At 36.8% G+C, this 14,524-nt stretch overlaps 1 protein-coding gene across 1 annotated transcript; it reads left to right on the top strand.

The window, feature by feature from the left end:
* Positions 1-1,624: 1,624 nt before the first annotated feature.
* On the top strand, positions 1,625-13,037 carry LOC111796781 (TMV resistance protein N-like). Its single transcript, XM_023679538.1, has 9 exons — positions 1,625-2,127; positions 3,422-4,511; positions 5,347-5,622; positions 6,131-7,240; positions 8,119-8,427; positions 8,521-8,726; positions 9,653-9,818; positions 10,778-11,497; positions 12,537-13,037. Exons 1-9 carry the CDS (start codon positions 1,625-1,627, stop codon positions 13,035-13,037), a joined length of 4,881 nt encoding a protein of 1,626 aa, XP_023535306.1.
* Positions 13,038-14,524: the final 1,487 nt, after the last annotated feature.

Consider the following 14,524-nt stretch of genomic DNA (forward strand, 5'->3'; position numbering starts at 1 on the left):
GCGCATGCTCATATTGTCGAAAGCCATGAATGGAAAGAAATGTGTATCGTATCATAGTGTATGCATTCGTACTCATTATAATGGAGAAGAATCTCAATATGCTCGTGACATATAACATCCATAAAGTCCGGTAGTTTCAAATCATCGTACATAGTTATGATACAAATCCTACTTCCGTTTATTTCATGACATAAAGTTCCTATGAGACATGTATATGTATACTCAACAAATCTATTATGGTTAACATATGTAGGCATAATGTGAATATGCTATCATAACATACATAGCGTGACATAATAGAAGTACACACATCATATAATACTCATATCATGACGTTATCATAAAATAACAGAATCATCACATATCACATTATACATAACATACCATAGTATGATAGGTACAAGAGTCATAGAGTATGTGTCATTCATACATCATATGAGTCATCCAACCAAGCCCAAGGCGTTCCAACATTAAAACCACTTACTTGGTTTACCTAAACTAGAGTCGCAAAATATTTTTTGAGCTAGCTTGATCTTGATCCTCGAAATTCAATTCCACCTATGAGGTTCCACAATATCATATTTAGAATATCGTCGTGAAAATTAACTCATCTAATTGCATTAACTAACCTAGACTTTGGCTCTAATTATTTCAAATTGGTCAAACAGTGGCCATACGTCAAAAGGCACCAAATAATGTCAAAAATGGTAAGAGAGCGTGAAAATCTAAACCAGGGTCAAATGAGTCGTTTAAGCCAAGTTGGAGTCGAAAGGAGCCGTTGAGCCAAGTTGAAGTCACACATTAGAGGGACTCTACTAGTTGAGTCGAAAACGAGCTACATATGAGGGGATGTCATGGGTTGAGTTGTGCGTGCATCGGGTCAACTTGAGGTCGAGTGTTGGGTAGTGGGCTCCAATCCCTCGACTATTGGTCACTTTTGATTGATATTTTACCTCTTTTGACAAACAATTTGTGATGAAATCTGTAACAGCCCCAAGCCCACTGCTAGGAGATATTGGTTTTTCTTTCAGGCTTCTCCTCAAGGTTTTTCTCCAATTCATATGGGACTCCCACCAAATCCACCCTCCTTCGGGGCCCACCGTCCTTACTAGCACACTACCTCGTGTCTACCCATTTGGGGAACAATCTCCTCGCTGGCACATCGCTCGGTGTCTGGCTCTGATACGATTTGTAACGACACAAGCGTACCGCTAGCAGATGTTGTCCTCTTTGGACTTTTCCTTTCGGGCTTCATCTCAAGGTTTTTAAAACGCATCTGCTAGTGAAAGGTTTCCACATCCTTATAAAAGGTGTTTCGTTCTCCTCCCCAACTAATGTAGTATATCCATTAAGCTTTTGATTTTCTCCATACCAAGATAGTGTCTCTTCCATATATATCCATAATTTAACTTAAATATTTAATAATATAATATAAAAATGATGAGAGATTATTCTATAGGTAAAATAATAAGTGGGGGATCCAAACACTCATTTAAAAAGTTCAAAGCATCAAAAGATGAAATGAATATTAAATTTGAACACAATAATAGACTTAGAACCCATTTAGGCCATCCATTCAAATTCCCATTAGTTGTTCTATCAAACCATCTCTCACCACCCTTCAATGGCGTCTCCTGCAATCATGGAGAGAGTACCCTCAATAGTATCATTTTCTCCTCCCAAACAAAACTACGACGTATATATCAGCCACCGAGCCAAAGACACCGGCAGCGGTTTCGCCGCCGATCTCCACAAAGCTCTGACGGCTCAAGGAATCGTAGTTTACAGAGACGAGAACGAGAACGAGAACGAAGGTAAGATGCTAACGGAGAAGCTGACAGCGATCGAAGAATCGAGGTCATCGATCGTGGTTTTCTCGGAGAACTATGGGGATTTAGTTTCGATGAAGGAATTGGCGAAGATTGGAATGTATAAGGAGGTGAGGGATCAGTTGGTTCTTCCAATATTTTACCAAATAGATCCAGCCCATGTGAGGAAGCAAAAGGGGAACTTTGAGAAGCCGTTTATAGAACATGAAGAGAATGTTGGGTTTGAAGAAGTTCAAAGCTGGAGGGATTCTATGTTCGAAGTTGGTAATTTGTCTGGATGGCATCTCCAAGAACAACAGTAAGTTCTTCAATTATTACCTTCCTTCACTTATTTATTTATTTCTTTAAGTTTTCTCTTTGTGGTATAAAATGGTAGTTAAGGTTTGATAGAAATTTCAAAGAAAAAACGTAGAGAAAGAAAAGATATGATAGAAAAAGAGAGAAAAGTCAGTAGGAATGTAAAACAAAAAGACATGGGTTTGGGCCATTACAAATGGTATCAGAGTTAGGTTTTAGGTGATGTGACCAACGAGGAGGCAGAGCCTCGAAGGGGGTGGACATGAGGCGGTGTGTCAGTAAGGATGCTGGGCCCCGAAGAAGAGTGGATTGGTGGGTCCCACATCGATTGGAGAAGGGAACGAGTGGTAGTAAGGACGCTGGGTCCCGAAGGGGGTGGATTGTGAAATCATGCATTGGTTGGAGAGGAGAATGAAGGGTGTGGAAACCTCTCTTTATCAAGTGGGTTTTAAAAACTTTGAAGGGAAGCCTGAAAGTAAAGCACAAACAGAATAATATATATACTACGGGTGGACTCGGGGCGTTACAAAATATTATTTGTGTTGAATTGAGTTCAAATAAATGAAACTTTATGAATTTGGTTATTTTATAATAATTTTTGTTTTAGAATGTTTTTTTTTTTTTTGGAAAAAAAAAAAAAAAAAAAAAAAAAACCATTGAGTTTAGGTTAGGAATGAATTGAGTTTAGGTTAGGTAGCAGAGGAAGAGTGAGTTTTCGCTTTCATTTCTCTTTTATTCTTGAACTAAGATATTCTTCTTCTTTGGTCTCCCCTTTTCATCCTTTTTTCGTATTTAATTTTTAAAAATGTCAAATTTGAGAAGGTATAATATTGTCAACTTTGAGCATAAGTATTCACGACTTAGCTTTTGATTTCGATATAAGATCTCGTACCAAAGAAAATATATTCCTTACTTATAAACCCAGGATCATCAACAATATCTATGTGTATATATGCATATACATTTTGTTAAACACAACTCTTTTGTGTAAAATACTCACACACTCTTTATTAAAACCAATCAAGAAGAGATTACACTCTGTTTCTGATACAACCGTGATGGGAGTGAAGTGATATCTATAACTTTCTAATTCTAAAAGTTCTAAACACTTACAAACATCTAAACAATTGGCTCGAACTCTAAGTAGGCTAATTAGTCGTTTTGATAATCGGGTTCTCACAATTATTGAGTTTGATCCCATTGAGCTAGCGATGATCTTTTAGTAAATTTTTAAAACCAAATGATTATCAAACAATACCATTATTTATTATGGTTATACAAAAATTTGTTTGTAGGAAAGAAGAAGAGACCATCAATGAAGTTGTGAAGCATGTCTTCAACAAATTACGACCCGACTTGTTTCGATACGATGACAAATTGGTCGGAATCAGCTCAAGATTACACAAAGTAAATATGCTTTTAGGAATAGGTTTAGATGACAAGCGTTTTGTTGGAATATGGGGAATGGGTGGAATTGGTAAGACCACCATCGCTAGAATCATTTACAAAAGTGTATCCCATTTGTTCGAAGGATGTTACTTTCTAGACAATGTCAAAGAAGCTTTAAAGAACGAAGGCTTAGCTTCATTACAAGAGAAGCTTCTAACAGGCACCCTAATGAAAAGAAACATAGAGATCCCTGATTGTGATGGAGCTACATTGATCAAGAGACGAATAAGCAATCTAAAAGCTCTTATAATCCTCGACGATGTCAATCATATAAGCCAGCTCGAGCAATTAGCAGGCGATTATGATTGGTTCGGACCAGGTAGCCGAGTCATCGTCACGACACGAGACGAACATCTCCTGATATCGCACGGTATCGAAAGACGATACAACGTCGAAGGGCTTAATATTGATGAAGCTCTTGAGCTATTTTCACAAAAGGCATTTAGAGAAGATCATTCAAAGAAGGGGTTTTTTGATCTTTCATGCAAAGTTGTAGACTATTGTGGAGGGCTTCCATTGGCTATTGAGGTTCTTGGATCAGCTTTACGTGATAAACCAATGAAGGATTGGGAGAATGCTGTGGCTAAGTTGAAGGATGTTCGTGGTATGGAAATTCTTGAAAAGTTGAAGATAAGTTATTATATGTTAGAGAAGAGTGAACAAAAGATTTTTCTAGACATTGCATGTTTTTTCAAGAGGAAGAGTAAGAGACAAGCAATTGAAATTCTTCAAAGCTTTGGATTTCTAGCTGTTCTTGGGCTAGAAATATTGGAGGAGAAGTCTCTTATTACTACACCACATGATAAGATTCAAATGCATGATTTGATTCAAGAAATGGGTCAAGAGATTGTTCGACAAAACTTCCCGGATGAGCCCGAGAAACGAAGTAGGTTGTGGCTTCGTGAGGACGTGAATCTCGCTCTTAGCCGTGATCAGGTACAGTTTTTAGGTTAATTACAACTCGTTTTATATAAATTGTCTTTTGTAAGTTTATTATTCTTGAATTATTACTTTTACGTTGGAGTGTGATGTTTACTTATAGGTTAAGTTTGCTTAAGACTTATTTCGTTTTTAAGATGAATTTTTATATATTCTCCTATGTCGTTTTTAAGATGGATTCTGTGTAATTTGAAGTCATGAATAGAAACTCATAGTCGTCGTGGAGCTTATCATCCTGGTGTTACCACTTATATTTCTCCCTACGTTTTCTCTTTTGTGTTTCTCATGTTCTTCATCTAGATTGAGTGTGTGAGTTTGTGATCCTAACAGTATGTCCTTAATCTGTAAATTTATCTTATACATTAGAGATTCATTAGATCGAGTGGGTATATTCTCGTGTTCTTGAATGTAGATCGAGTGTAGTTTTTAAGAAGAATTACCAGTAACTTGAAGTCATCAATATAAACCTCTGGCCGCCGTGAAGTTTACCATCTCGATGGTACTATGTACATTTTGTCTCTTTGTTTAATTTATGTTTGTGGGTGTGTGAGTGTGATCGATCTTAGTTTCATTTTTGCACAACACATGTCTCCTTGCATTTTCTTTCTTGTGTTCTTTGTGTTCTTCATCTAGATTGAGTACATGATCGTACGATCCTAACAAAGTGTAAAGCTATCTTATACATTAGAGATTCACAGACATAAAATGTGGATTTTTCAACGATCTATTTGACATTTTGACAATGTTAAGAGTTTCGGGATATGTTATTCGACATTTCAACAATCTATACTTGTTTTAACCTTTTTTTTTGTATCTCTCATGATTTTCTTAGGGAACAGAAGCAATTGAAGGCATAATGATGGATTTGGATGAAGAGGGAGAGTCACACTTGAATGCCAACTCCTTTAAGGCAATGACCAATCTTAGAGTATTGAAACTCAACAATGTTCATCTTTCTCAAGATCTTGAGTACCTCTCCGACCAGCTAAGGTTCCTCAATTGGCATGGATACCCTTTGAAGTTCTTACCATCAAATTTCCACCCCACAAACCTATTGGAGCTTGAGCTTCCTAGTAGCTCAATTCACCAACTATGGAAGGATTCAAAGGTACATAAACCCTAAATTTTAGTTTTATTGTGATGTCCCACATAGAGAGGAGAATAAAACACTCTTTATAAGGGTGTGGAAACCTTCACCTAGCAGACGTGTTTTAAAACCTTGAGGGGAAGCTCGTAAGGGAAAGCCCAAAGAGGACAATATCTGCTAGCGGTAGGCTTGAGTCGTTACAAATGGTATCAAAGCCAAACACCGGATGATGTGCCAACCTTCTCGCTGTTCCTCGAGGGGGGGTAGACGTNCGAAGGGGGTGGATTGTGATGTCCCGCATTGGTTGGGGAGGAGAACAAAATACTCTTCATAAGGGTGTGGAAACCTTCCCCTAGCAGATGCGTTTTAAAGCCGAAAGAGGACAATATCTGCTAGCGGTGGGCTTGGGTCGTTACATTTATACTATTATACCATCTATTATAGCATTTTTAGTATGCTATCGTATCCATTATTTCTTATAGTGTAAATTTGTTCCAAAATGATGAAATTACTTCTTTTTTCTTTGCAGAGATTCGATACATTGAAAGTTATAAACCTAAGTGACTCCAAATTCCTTTCCAAAACCCCTGATTTTTCCAGGGTTCCAAATCTTGAAAGATTAGTCTTGAGTGGTTGTGTAAGTTTATACCAATTACACCAATCTTTAGGGTCTCTAAAGCATCTGATTCAATTGGATCTCAAAGATTGCAAGCAATTATCAAACATTCCCTTCAATATTTCCTTAGAATCTCTCAATATTTTGGTGCTTTCAGGCTGTTCAAGCCTCAAAAACTTCCCAAAAATCTCAGGAAACATGAACAATCTATTAGAGCTTCATTTAGATGGAACATCCATTAAGGTTTTGCATCAATCAATAGGTCATTTGACAGGACTTATGATATTAAATCTCAAAAATTGCACCAATCTTGTTAAACTTCCAAGCACTATTGGCTGTTTGACATCATTGAAGATACTCAATTTGCATGGCTGCTCCAAAATTGATAGCATTCCGGAGAGCTTAGGCAATATTTCTTGCTTGGAGAAGCTTGATGTTACAAGTACTTGTATAACTCAAGCTCCATTGTCTCTTCAACTCTTGACAAATCTTGAAATTTTAAATTGTCAAGGTTTGTCTCGTAAATTCATTCACTCATTATTTCCTTGTTGGAATCTCTCTCGAAAATTTTCAAATTCTCAAGGGTTGAAATTGACCAATTGCTTTAGTTTTGGTTGTTCTTTGAGGGTTTTGAATCTAAGTGATTGTAATTTGTGGGATGGAGATTTGCCTAAGGATCTTCGTAGCTTGTCTTCTTTGCAAATTCTTCATCTAAATCAAAATCATTTCACCATATTGCCTGAAAGTATTTCTCATCTTGTGAATTTGAGAGATTTGTTTTTGGTTGAATGTTCGAATCTTCGATCTTTGCCAAAGCTTCCACTTAGTGTTAGAGACGTGGAAGCAAGGGATTGTGTTTCGCTCGAAGAATATTACAATCAAGAGAAACATATTCCTTCGAGTGAAATGGGGATTACTTTTATTCGTTGTCCGATATCCACTGAACCAGCTGGAAGCTACAAAATTGATAAGCTTGGTCTTTCTGCTATTCATCTAAGGACAATGTCTCAACGATACATCGAGGTTTGCATCTTTTTTCTTATGATTCTCGAGTTTAGTTTCAATTTAGTCTCTTTCTTTATATATTTTTCTATACGAGTTCTCTCTGTTGATTAAAATTGCTATTTTGATTAATATGTTTGAGTGTTAACTTGATTTTAAAAAGTATCATGGTACGGTTTTAGGAGTTCGATTTTGGCTCTTTTAACCTTAAAATTTGTCTTTTGTCATTAAAAGTTACTACCATCATGAGTATAAATGTTTTGTTTACAAGACAATGAATACATGTTTTCCATTTACATGACAATGGACATGTATTTCTAAACAAAAGTGTTGGATATGACCCGATCGAAATATACCAAAATAAATAGATTTAGTAGAAAAAACAATTTGAGGGGAGAGATGTTTTGAATAGAAGAACATTAAGCATTTATACTTTTCCATTCTCTTTGTTCTTGTGAATAGAGCGTACATCTGATGACTAGTGGAAAAAACACTAACAAATTTACAAAAGAATAACGATCTTCCTCTGAGTTAATAACTTTTTTTTGTTAAGTCAAGCTTATTAACTCACAAATGGTATCATGAGTTTTTGGGTGGGGATAAATTAGAACTAAGCTCAAACAATAAGATTTCTATTGGAACGATACAAAAGCGAGATAAGATATTGCTAATGATACAAGACCTGTTAAGTAAAACTAAAAGAAAAACGTTAAGGATTTATGCCAAAGTGGAGTGAAGATATGAAGATCGTCTTTGTCTCTAGCACGTTTAAATACGGTACCGCTAGCTCTTTGTTATCATGTTAAACCACAACGAACCCGAAGCTCGTAGCATTAGGGTACGGTTAATTCGAAATTATCGAACAAAATTGATAACCTAACCTTTTTTTTTTTTTTCAGGTACTCACATGGCAACAAGAAAAGTATTTTTTTGTGATTCCCTATCCAAACTTCATAGCATGCTTTGATGATAAAAGATATGGATGTTCAATCACAGCCCATTGTCCACCAGATTACATATCTGAAGAAAATGCAAGAATTGGCATTGCTTTAGGGGCTACTTTTGAGATCCAAAACAATCAATGGAACGAGAATTCAAAGATTACTTGTGATTTCATAATCCGAATGGAAACAGATGAATGCCCTTTGAAATCAGCCCTAGTTTTTGAGGGAAACAAAGATGAATTGCAATCACCTGTGGGGCTTGTGGTATTTTATGTTCCAATGAGAAGGATTGAAGGGTGGTTGAACCAATGTTGTTGCATTGATGTTTCAATAATGACTGATAACCCTTTTGTGAAGGTGAAATGGTGTGGTGCATCGATAATCTATGAACAAAATGCTGGGAGTTTTATTGGGAAGATTATCAAAGCCCTTTTCGGATCTCCGGGAAAATATCATACGTCGATTGTTGATCATATTTTGAATCGTCAAAATCGTGTTGATGTTTCTAGTTTGGTGGATGGTGGAGCTCGTTACAAGACTTCGTGGTTAAATGCGTTGCAAAGGTAATTCAATTCCATCTCGAGCTCGATTTTTGGCCATTTCGGACTCTCTCTCCCTTGTTGGAGTCCGACAGTAAGGGACACTATTGTTTACGACTCTTCATAATGGTATGATATTAGTCAATGTGGAACTCCTCTCCCAACAATCCTCCTCTTGAACAAAATACTATAGAGCCTCCTCTGAGGCCTATGGAGCCCTCGAACAGCCTCCTCTTAATCGAGGTTTGCCTCTTTCTCTAGAGTCTCGAACAAAGTATACCCTTTGTTTGACATTTAAGTCACTTTTGACTGCACTTTCGAGGCTCACAACTTCTTTGTTCGACATTTGAGGATTCTATTGACATGACTAAGTAAAGGGCATGGCTCTGATGCCATGTTAGAAACCACGACTCTCCACAATTGTATGATATTGTCAATTTTGAGCATAAGCTCTCATGACTTTGCTTTTGGTTTCCCCAAAAGGTCTCGTACTAGTGGAGATAGTATTCCTTATTATAAACTCATGATCAACCCTTTAATTAGCGGTTGTGGGACTCCTCTCCCAACAATTCTCAACAACTATCTCTATTGGTATGAGACTTTTTGGGAAAATAATAAATAAAGTTGTGAGAGCTTATGCTCAAAGGGGACAATATCATACCACGGTAGATATCCACTATTTCTATCAGGTGATATCAGAGTCATGCCCTTATCTTAAGTTAGTCATGTCAATAGAATCCTTGATCGAAGGTGTAGTCATAGAGTGTTCGAGGGGAGGTTTTGCTACGAAAATCACTTTCAAACATGCCCTAAAACTCTCTACGTTCACACTTCGATTTGTCTATCAAGAATAGTAATTTTCTACTAATTAGATATTAAAAAAAAATTTGTTGTCTTGTTCTCTCTCACTCACTCAAATTCTTTACATTGTGTTAATGCATTGTGTTTAGGACAATTGGATCATTTCCAAGACTTCGAGCTAGTAAACCACCACCGGAAGCTATAGAAGATGGTTCCACTAGTATGATTGCAGCTGCTGAGGCCGAGGAAACTGAAAGCGATTACTCTATCATGTTAAAACGAAACCTCAAAGCAATGCTTCTAAGAACTTTTGAGGTTTCTCTCTATACTTTTTTTTTTAATATTATTATTATCTCTTTAGCTTTCAATTTCACATCATCTTTACGTATGGAATGATATTTAACACGTGAGCATATAAATTTGACTTAATAGAATAAATTACTAACTTATAGAGCAATTTTAGGAGAATTGTCAGTAGGCTCGCTAACTTATGGAGCAACTACAGGAGAACTTGGAGTAGTTGTCAAATTGTGGACCAAGTTTTGTGTTTTAATTAGGAAGATGGTTAGTTGTTCTTAACTTTGAAAAACTAAGTGTTTAAGGTTTCTTTGCTCCAAAAGATCTCTCCCGTCAAGTTGTTCCTTTGCTTCTTTTACTCGTTTCGATATATTTCGATCGTGGGTCATATCCAAAACTAAGTGTTTAAGGTTTCTTTGCTCCAAAAGATCTCTCCCGTCAAGTTGTTCCTTTGCTTCTTTTACTCGTTTCGACATATTTCGATCGTGGGTCATATCCAATAAAATCGATGAGATTTTAGAGAAAAAAAACAATATTATGTGTTAATGTTTTTTTTCTTTTTATTTATTTATTTTTTATAGAAATTGAATGTTTTGAGTGATTTATGTGTTATGATTGTTGGTGGGAGTACCACGTTGGCTAATTAAGGAGATGATCATGAGTTTATAAGTAATACATCTCCATTGTTATGAGGCCTTTTGAGAGGCCTCGGGAAACTAAAAGCAAAACCATGAGAGCTTATGCTCAAAGTGGATAATATCATACCATTGTGAAGAGTCGTGATTTATAACATAGTATCAGAGTCATGTTCTTAACTTAGCCATGTCATTAGAAAGGTCATGTTCTTAACTTAGCCATGTCATTAGAAAGATTTGTTAGTAGTTGTTTAATTTGAGGAGAAAGTTCACGAACATCTTAGTAATAAATACTTGAATATACGAACATCTTGAACTAACTCTTTCCATTTCTTCATATAGGACCTGAAGCTTTATGGTGAATACTACGTTTTCCCTCGAAAAGAAATCTCAAGAAGTTGGTTCAATCTTCAACTAAAGAAGCCAAAAGTCACAATCAAAATACCTCCAAATTTGCACAAGGATAAGAAGTGGATGGGGTTAGCCTTTTTTGTAGTATTTGCAGTGGACAAGAACTCACCAAATGCTCATTCCTTCTCATATCAAGTGGAAAATGATGAATACACAATGCAACGTGAATCAATTCTTTACTTAACTAAAGGATTGTTCGATGATTCTCATCAACTTTGGGTGTTTTTCGAGCCTCGAGCGGTTTATCCATATCGATTGAATCAATGGAGGCATCTTTGTGTTTCGTTCGTATGCAATAATAACTCGTCCTTGAAGGCTGTTGTTTGTGGTGCACGTCTAGCTTATAAACATGATGTTGAAGGGCTTATCAACACAATGATAAACAATGTGATGGGTTCGCCAGCTGATTTGCATGAATTTTATGATCAAGTTTCTGTTGAATCCATGATAAGGATGATACATTTTCATAAGTATGATCCAAAGCAAAAAGAAGCTGAAGGGGAAGATGATTTGTGTTTGGAAGAGTTGATAGAGGAACACAATTCAAATGGTTATCCTCAAGATTCAACTCTTACTTCAAATGCAATGGAAAGGAACCACCTTTTGGAGCTCAAAGAAACAATTCCTTCTTTCCTTCAAAAGGATTTAAAGGTACGTCTTTCTCTTTCTTCTCGTCTTAGGCTAGAATTAAATGTTTAGAGATTTATTTGTTACAAATTTAACACGAAAATACTTCGAGCTTATTAGTTAATGTTGTTGGGAAGAAGTGCCACGTTGGTTAATTAAGGGAATGATCATGAGTTTATAAATAAGAAATATATCTTCATTGGTATGAAGCCTTTTGGAGAAACCAAAAGTAAAACCATGAGAGATTATGATCAAAGTGGACAATATCATACCATTGTGGAGGTTCGTGATTCCTATCATAGTATCAGAGTCATGCCCTTAACTTAGCCATGCCAATAGAATCTTCAATGTCGAACAAGAAAGTTGTGAGCCTCGAAGGTGTAGTTAAAAGTGGCTCAAGTGTCGAACAAAGGGTGTACTTTGTTCGAGGGCTTTAGAGAAGGAGTCGAGCCTCAATTTAGGGGAGGCTCTATGGTGTACTATGTTCGGGGAGGATTGTTGAGGATTGTTGGGAGGGAGACCCACATTGGCTAATTAAGGGAATAATCCTGAGTTTATAAGTAAGGAATGCATCTCCATTAGTATGAGGCCTTTTAGGGAAGCCGAAAATAAATCCATGAGAGCTTATGCTCAAAGTGGACAATATCATACCATTGTGGAGGTTTGTGGTTCCTAACATGATATCAGATTCATGCCTTAACGTAGCCATGTCATAGAATCCTCAAATGTTGAACAAAAGAGTTGTGAGCCTTAGAGGTGTAGTCAAAAGTGACTAAAGTGTCAAACACATGGGTGTACTTTGTTCGAGGGCTCCAGAGAAGGAGTCGAGTCTCGATTAAGGGGAGGTTGTTCGAGGGCTCCATAAGTCTCAGGAGAGGCTCTATTGTGTACTTTGTTCGAGAGGAGGATTGTTGGGAGGGAGGGTGTCCAACGTTAGCTAATTAAGGGAATGATCATGGGTTTATAAGTAAGTAAAACCACGAGAGCTTATGCTCAAAGTAGACAATATCATACCATTGTAGAGCTTCGTGGTTCCTAACAGTTAACATTTTCTCTCATGCAGGATCGATTCGGCACAACATTCGACTTCGTTATTCCAAGACGAAACATTCCCGAGTGGTTTAATCAACAATCTGAAAAGAATCAAACAGCCATCCAATTGCCTCCAAGTTTATATACTAATAGTGATTGGATGGGGTTTGCAGTTTGCGCACTTTTCCAAATCAACAAGCATCCAACGGCAATTCTCAACAATCTTCGTTCAATTTCAAGGCATGAACTTCTTTGCCAATTTGCAGTTGAGAATGGAGTAATCCATCCAATTCACATTCATACTATCACTGAGGACAGATTCATTTGGCTACATGAACGACAATTCCTTTGGCTCTATTACAGCCCAAGACAGACATATGGCAACATTCTTCGTCATAGGTCTCATATTTGGGCTACTATTGAAGCTGATACACCAGACATGACTGTACGAGGTTGTGGACTTCAGCTAGTGTACAACCAAGATGTGGAAAGGATTGACAAGATATTGATGGAAGCCATAGAATCATATTAAACAAGAAGCATGTACAAAACCATCGTTGATTGTTTGTTCTTGTACTTATTTGACATGATGAATTACATTTCTTTTCATGGAATAAGATAATGAATTACACAAAAATTGAATCAATCCTCTTCGGCTTTAGTCTCACTCATGGTTTTCGTAAGAATCGCACAACAACACATATGCTCGGCCTAAATGAACACAAAGAATAGGAGAGAGAGAAAATACAAGGAAAAATATTGGCAATATTGGCTAAATGTTTATATTGATGACTTCATGTTATACAGTAAAGAATACAAAAAGAATACATCTTCAAATCAATGCCCAACTTATATATATGGTTCAAGTTTCTTGATATAGCTTTAGTAGATATAACTTCTTCCATTTATAGATTTACCGAATTTAGCTTTTGACCGTAGACAGTTATTTACTATTTATGATAATTTACTTTATATGTCATTTGCTATATATAATTTCATATATAATTTTATTATGTATAACCATTGACTAACGAAAGAGCGGACTCCATACCCTAATGAGACTTATGTAGTCAACCAAGAATTTTATTTTCAAACGATCATCAACATCTTTCTTTATTGCACTATACCAATTAAGATTTTGCATAACCTTAACATCAACGAATTTTGTTAACATGTCTGTTAAATTATTTGCACCATCTATCTTCTCTAAACATATATCACCTTCTTCCATTAACCTGTGATTTAAATGGTATCGTCTTCTTATCTGTTTTGTCTTTGAATGATAGACTGAGTTATTCACCAATTGTATGACACTCTGACTATCTATATAAAGAATCTCCTCGCGCAGCTTCTTGCCTAACTCTTTTAAATAGTCTGTTATCCGTATGAAGCCTAGATATCCAACTCATCTCATCATCCATGGCTTGCTCCCACTTGGTGTATCCTCCAACTATACGACATCTTCAAAGGATTTTGGCTCCCCTTCATCAGAGTTAGCAACAGATAGTGTAATGAACGTACATACATATTTGGTACTCTGATAGTTCTGGATGATCTTCTCAACACCACCTAAGGTGTCACTTGCTCCACCGCTGGTTTCTCTGCAACAGTCTCAGGAGTTTCTTGAGTATTTGCTACAACATTACTAGGTGAATTTTTTCACAACTCAACCTCAACTCCCACTTGCTTCGTTGTCTTGGAACATTGTTCCACCTCTGGTGCCTCGCAATAGTCTCAGGAGTTTTTGAGTATCTACTATAACATCATTAGGTGAATTTTTCCGCAACTCAACCTCAACTCCTACCTGCTTCGTTGTCTTGGAACCTTGCTCCACCTCTGGCAACTTGAACTCTTCTGGCAAAAGTTCTCAAGTGAGAGTACTTGAGTTCTTTTCCTGTCTATACTTCTTCTGGCAACTTGAACTCCAAGGGCACTGACGACCCTGTATTGATCAAGTAGACTGTTTACAGCATCAGCCCAAAATGTCTTCAAAAATGAATCCTCATACTCTTTGCCCGC

Source organism: Cucurbita pepo, chromosome LG06 (assembly GCF_002806865.2).
Source record: "Cucurbita pepo subsp. pepo cultivar mu-cu-16 chromosome LG06, ASM280686v2, whole genome shotgun sequence".
In the NCBI taxonomy this organism is placed as follows: domain Eukaryota; kingdom Viridiplantae; phylum Streptophyta; class Magnoliopsida; order Cucurbitales; family Cucurbitaceae; genus Cucurbita; species Cucurbita pepo.

What these genes read in the sequence shown, in the direction of transcription:
- LOC111796781 (XM_023679538.1), top strand. Translation starts at nt 1,625, where the DNA reads ATGGCGTCTCCTGCAATCATGGAGAGAGTACCCTCAATAGTATCATTT. An exon ending in TCGCTCTTAGCCGTGATCAG is followed by an intron (nt 4,512 to 5,346) that starts GTACAGTTTTTA and finishes TGATTTTCTTAG; the next exon opens with GGAACAGAAGCAATTGAAGG. An exon ending in TGTCTCAACGATACATCGAG is followed by an intron (nt 7,241 to 8,118) that starts GTTTGCATCTTT and finishes TTTTTTTTTCAG; the next exon opens with GTACTCACATGGCAACAAGA.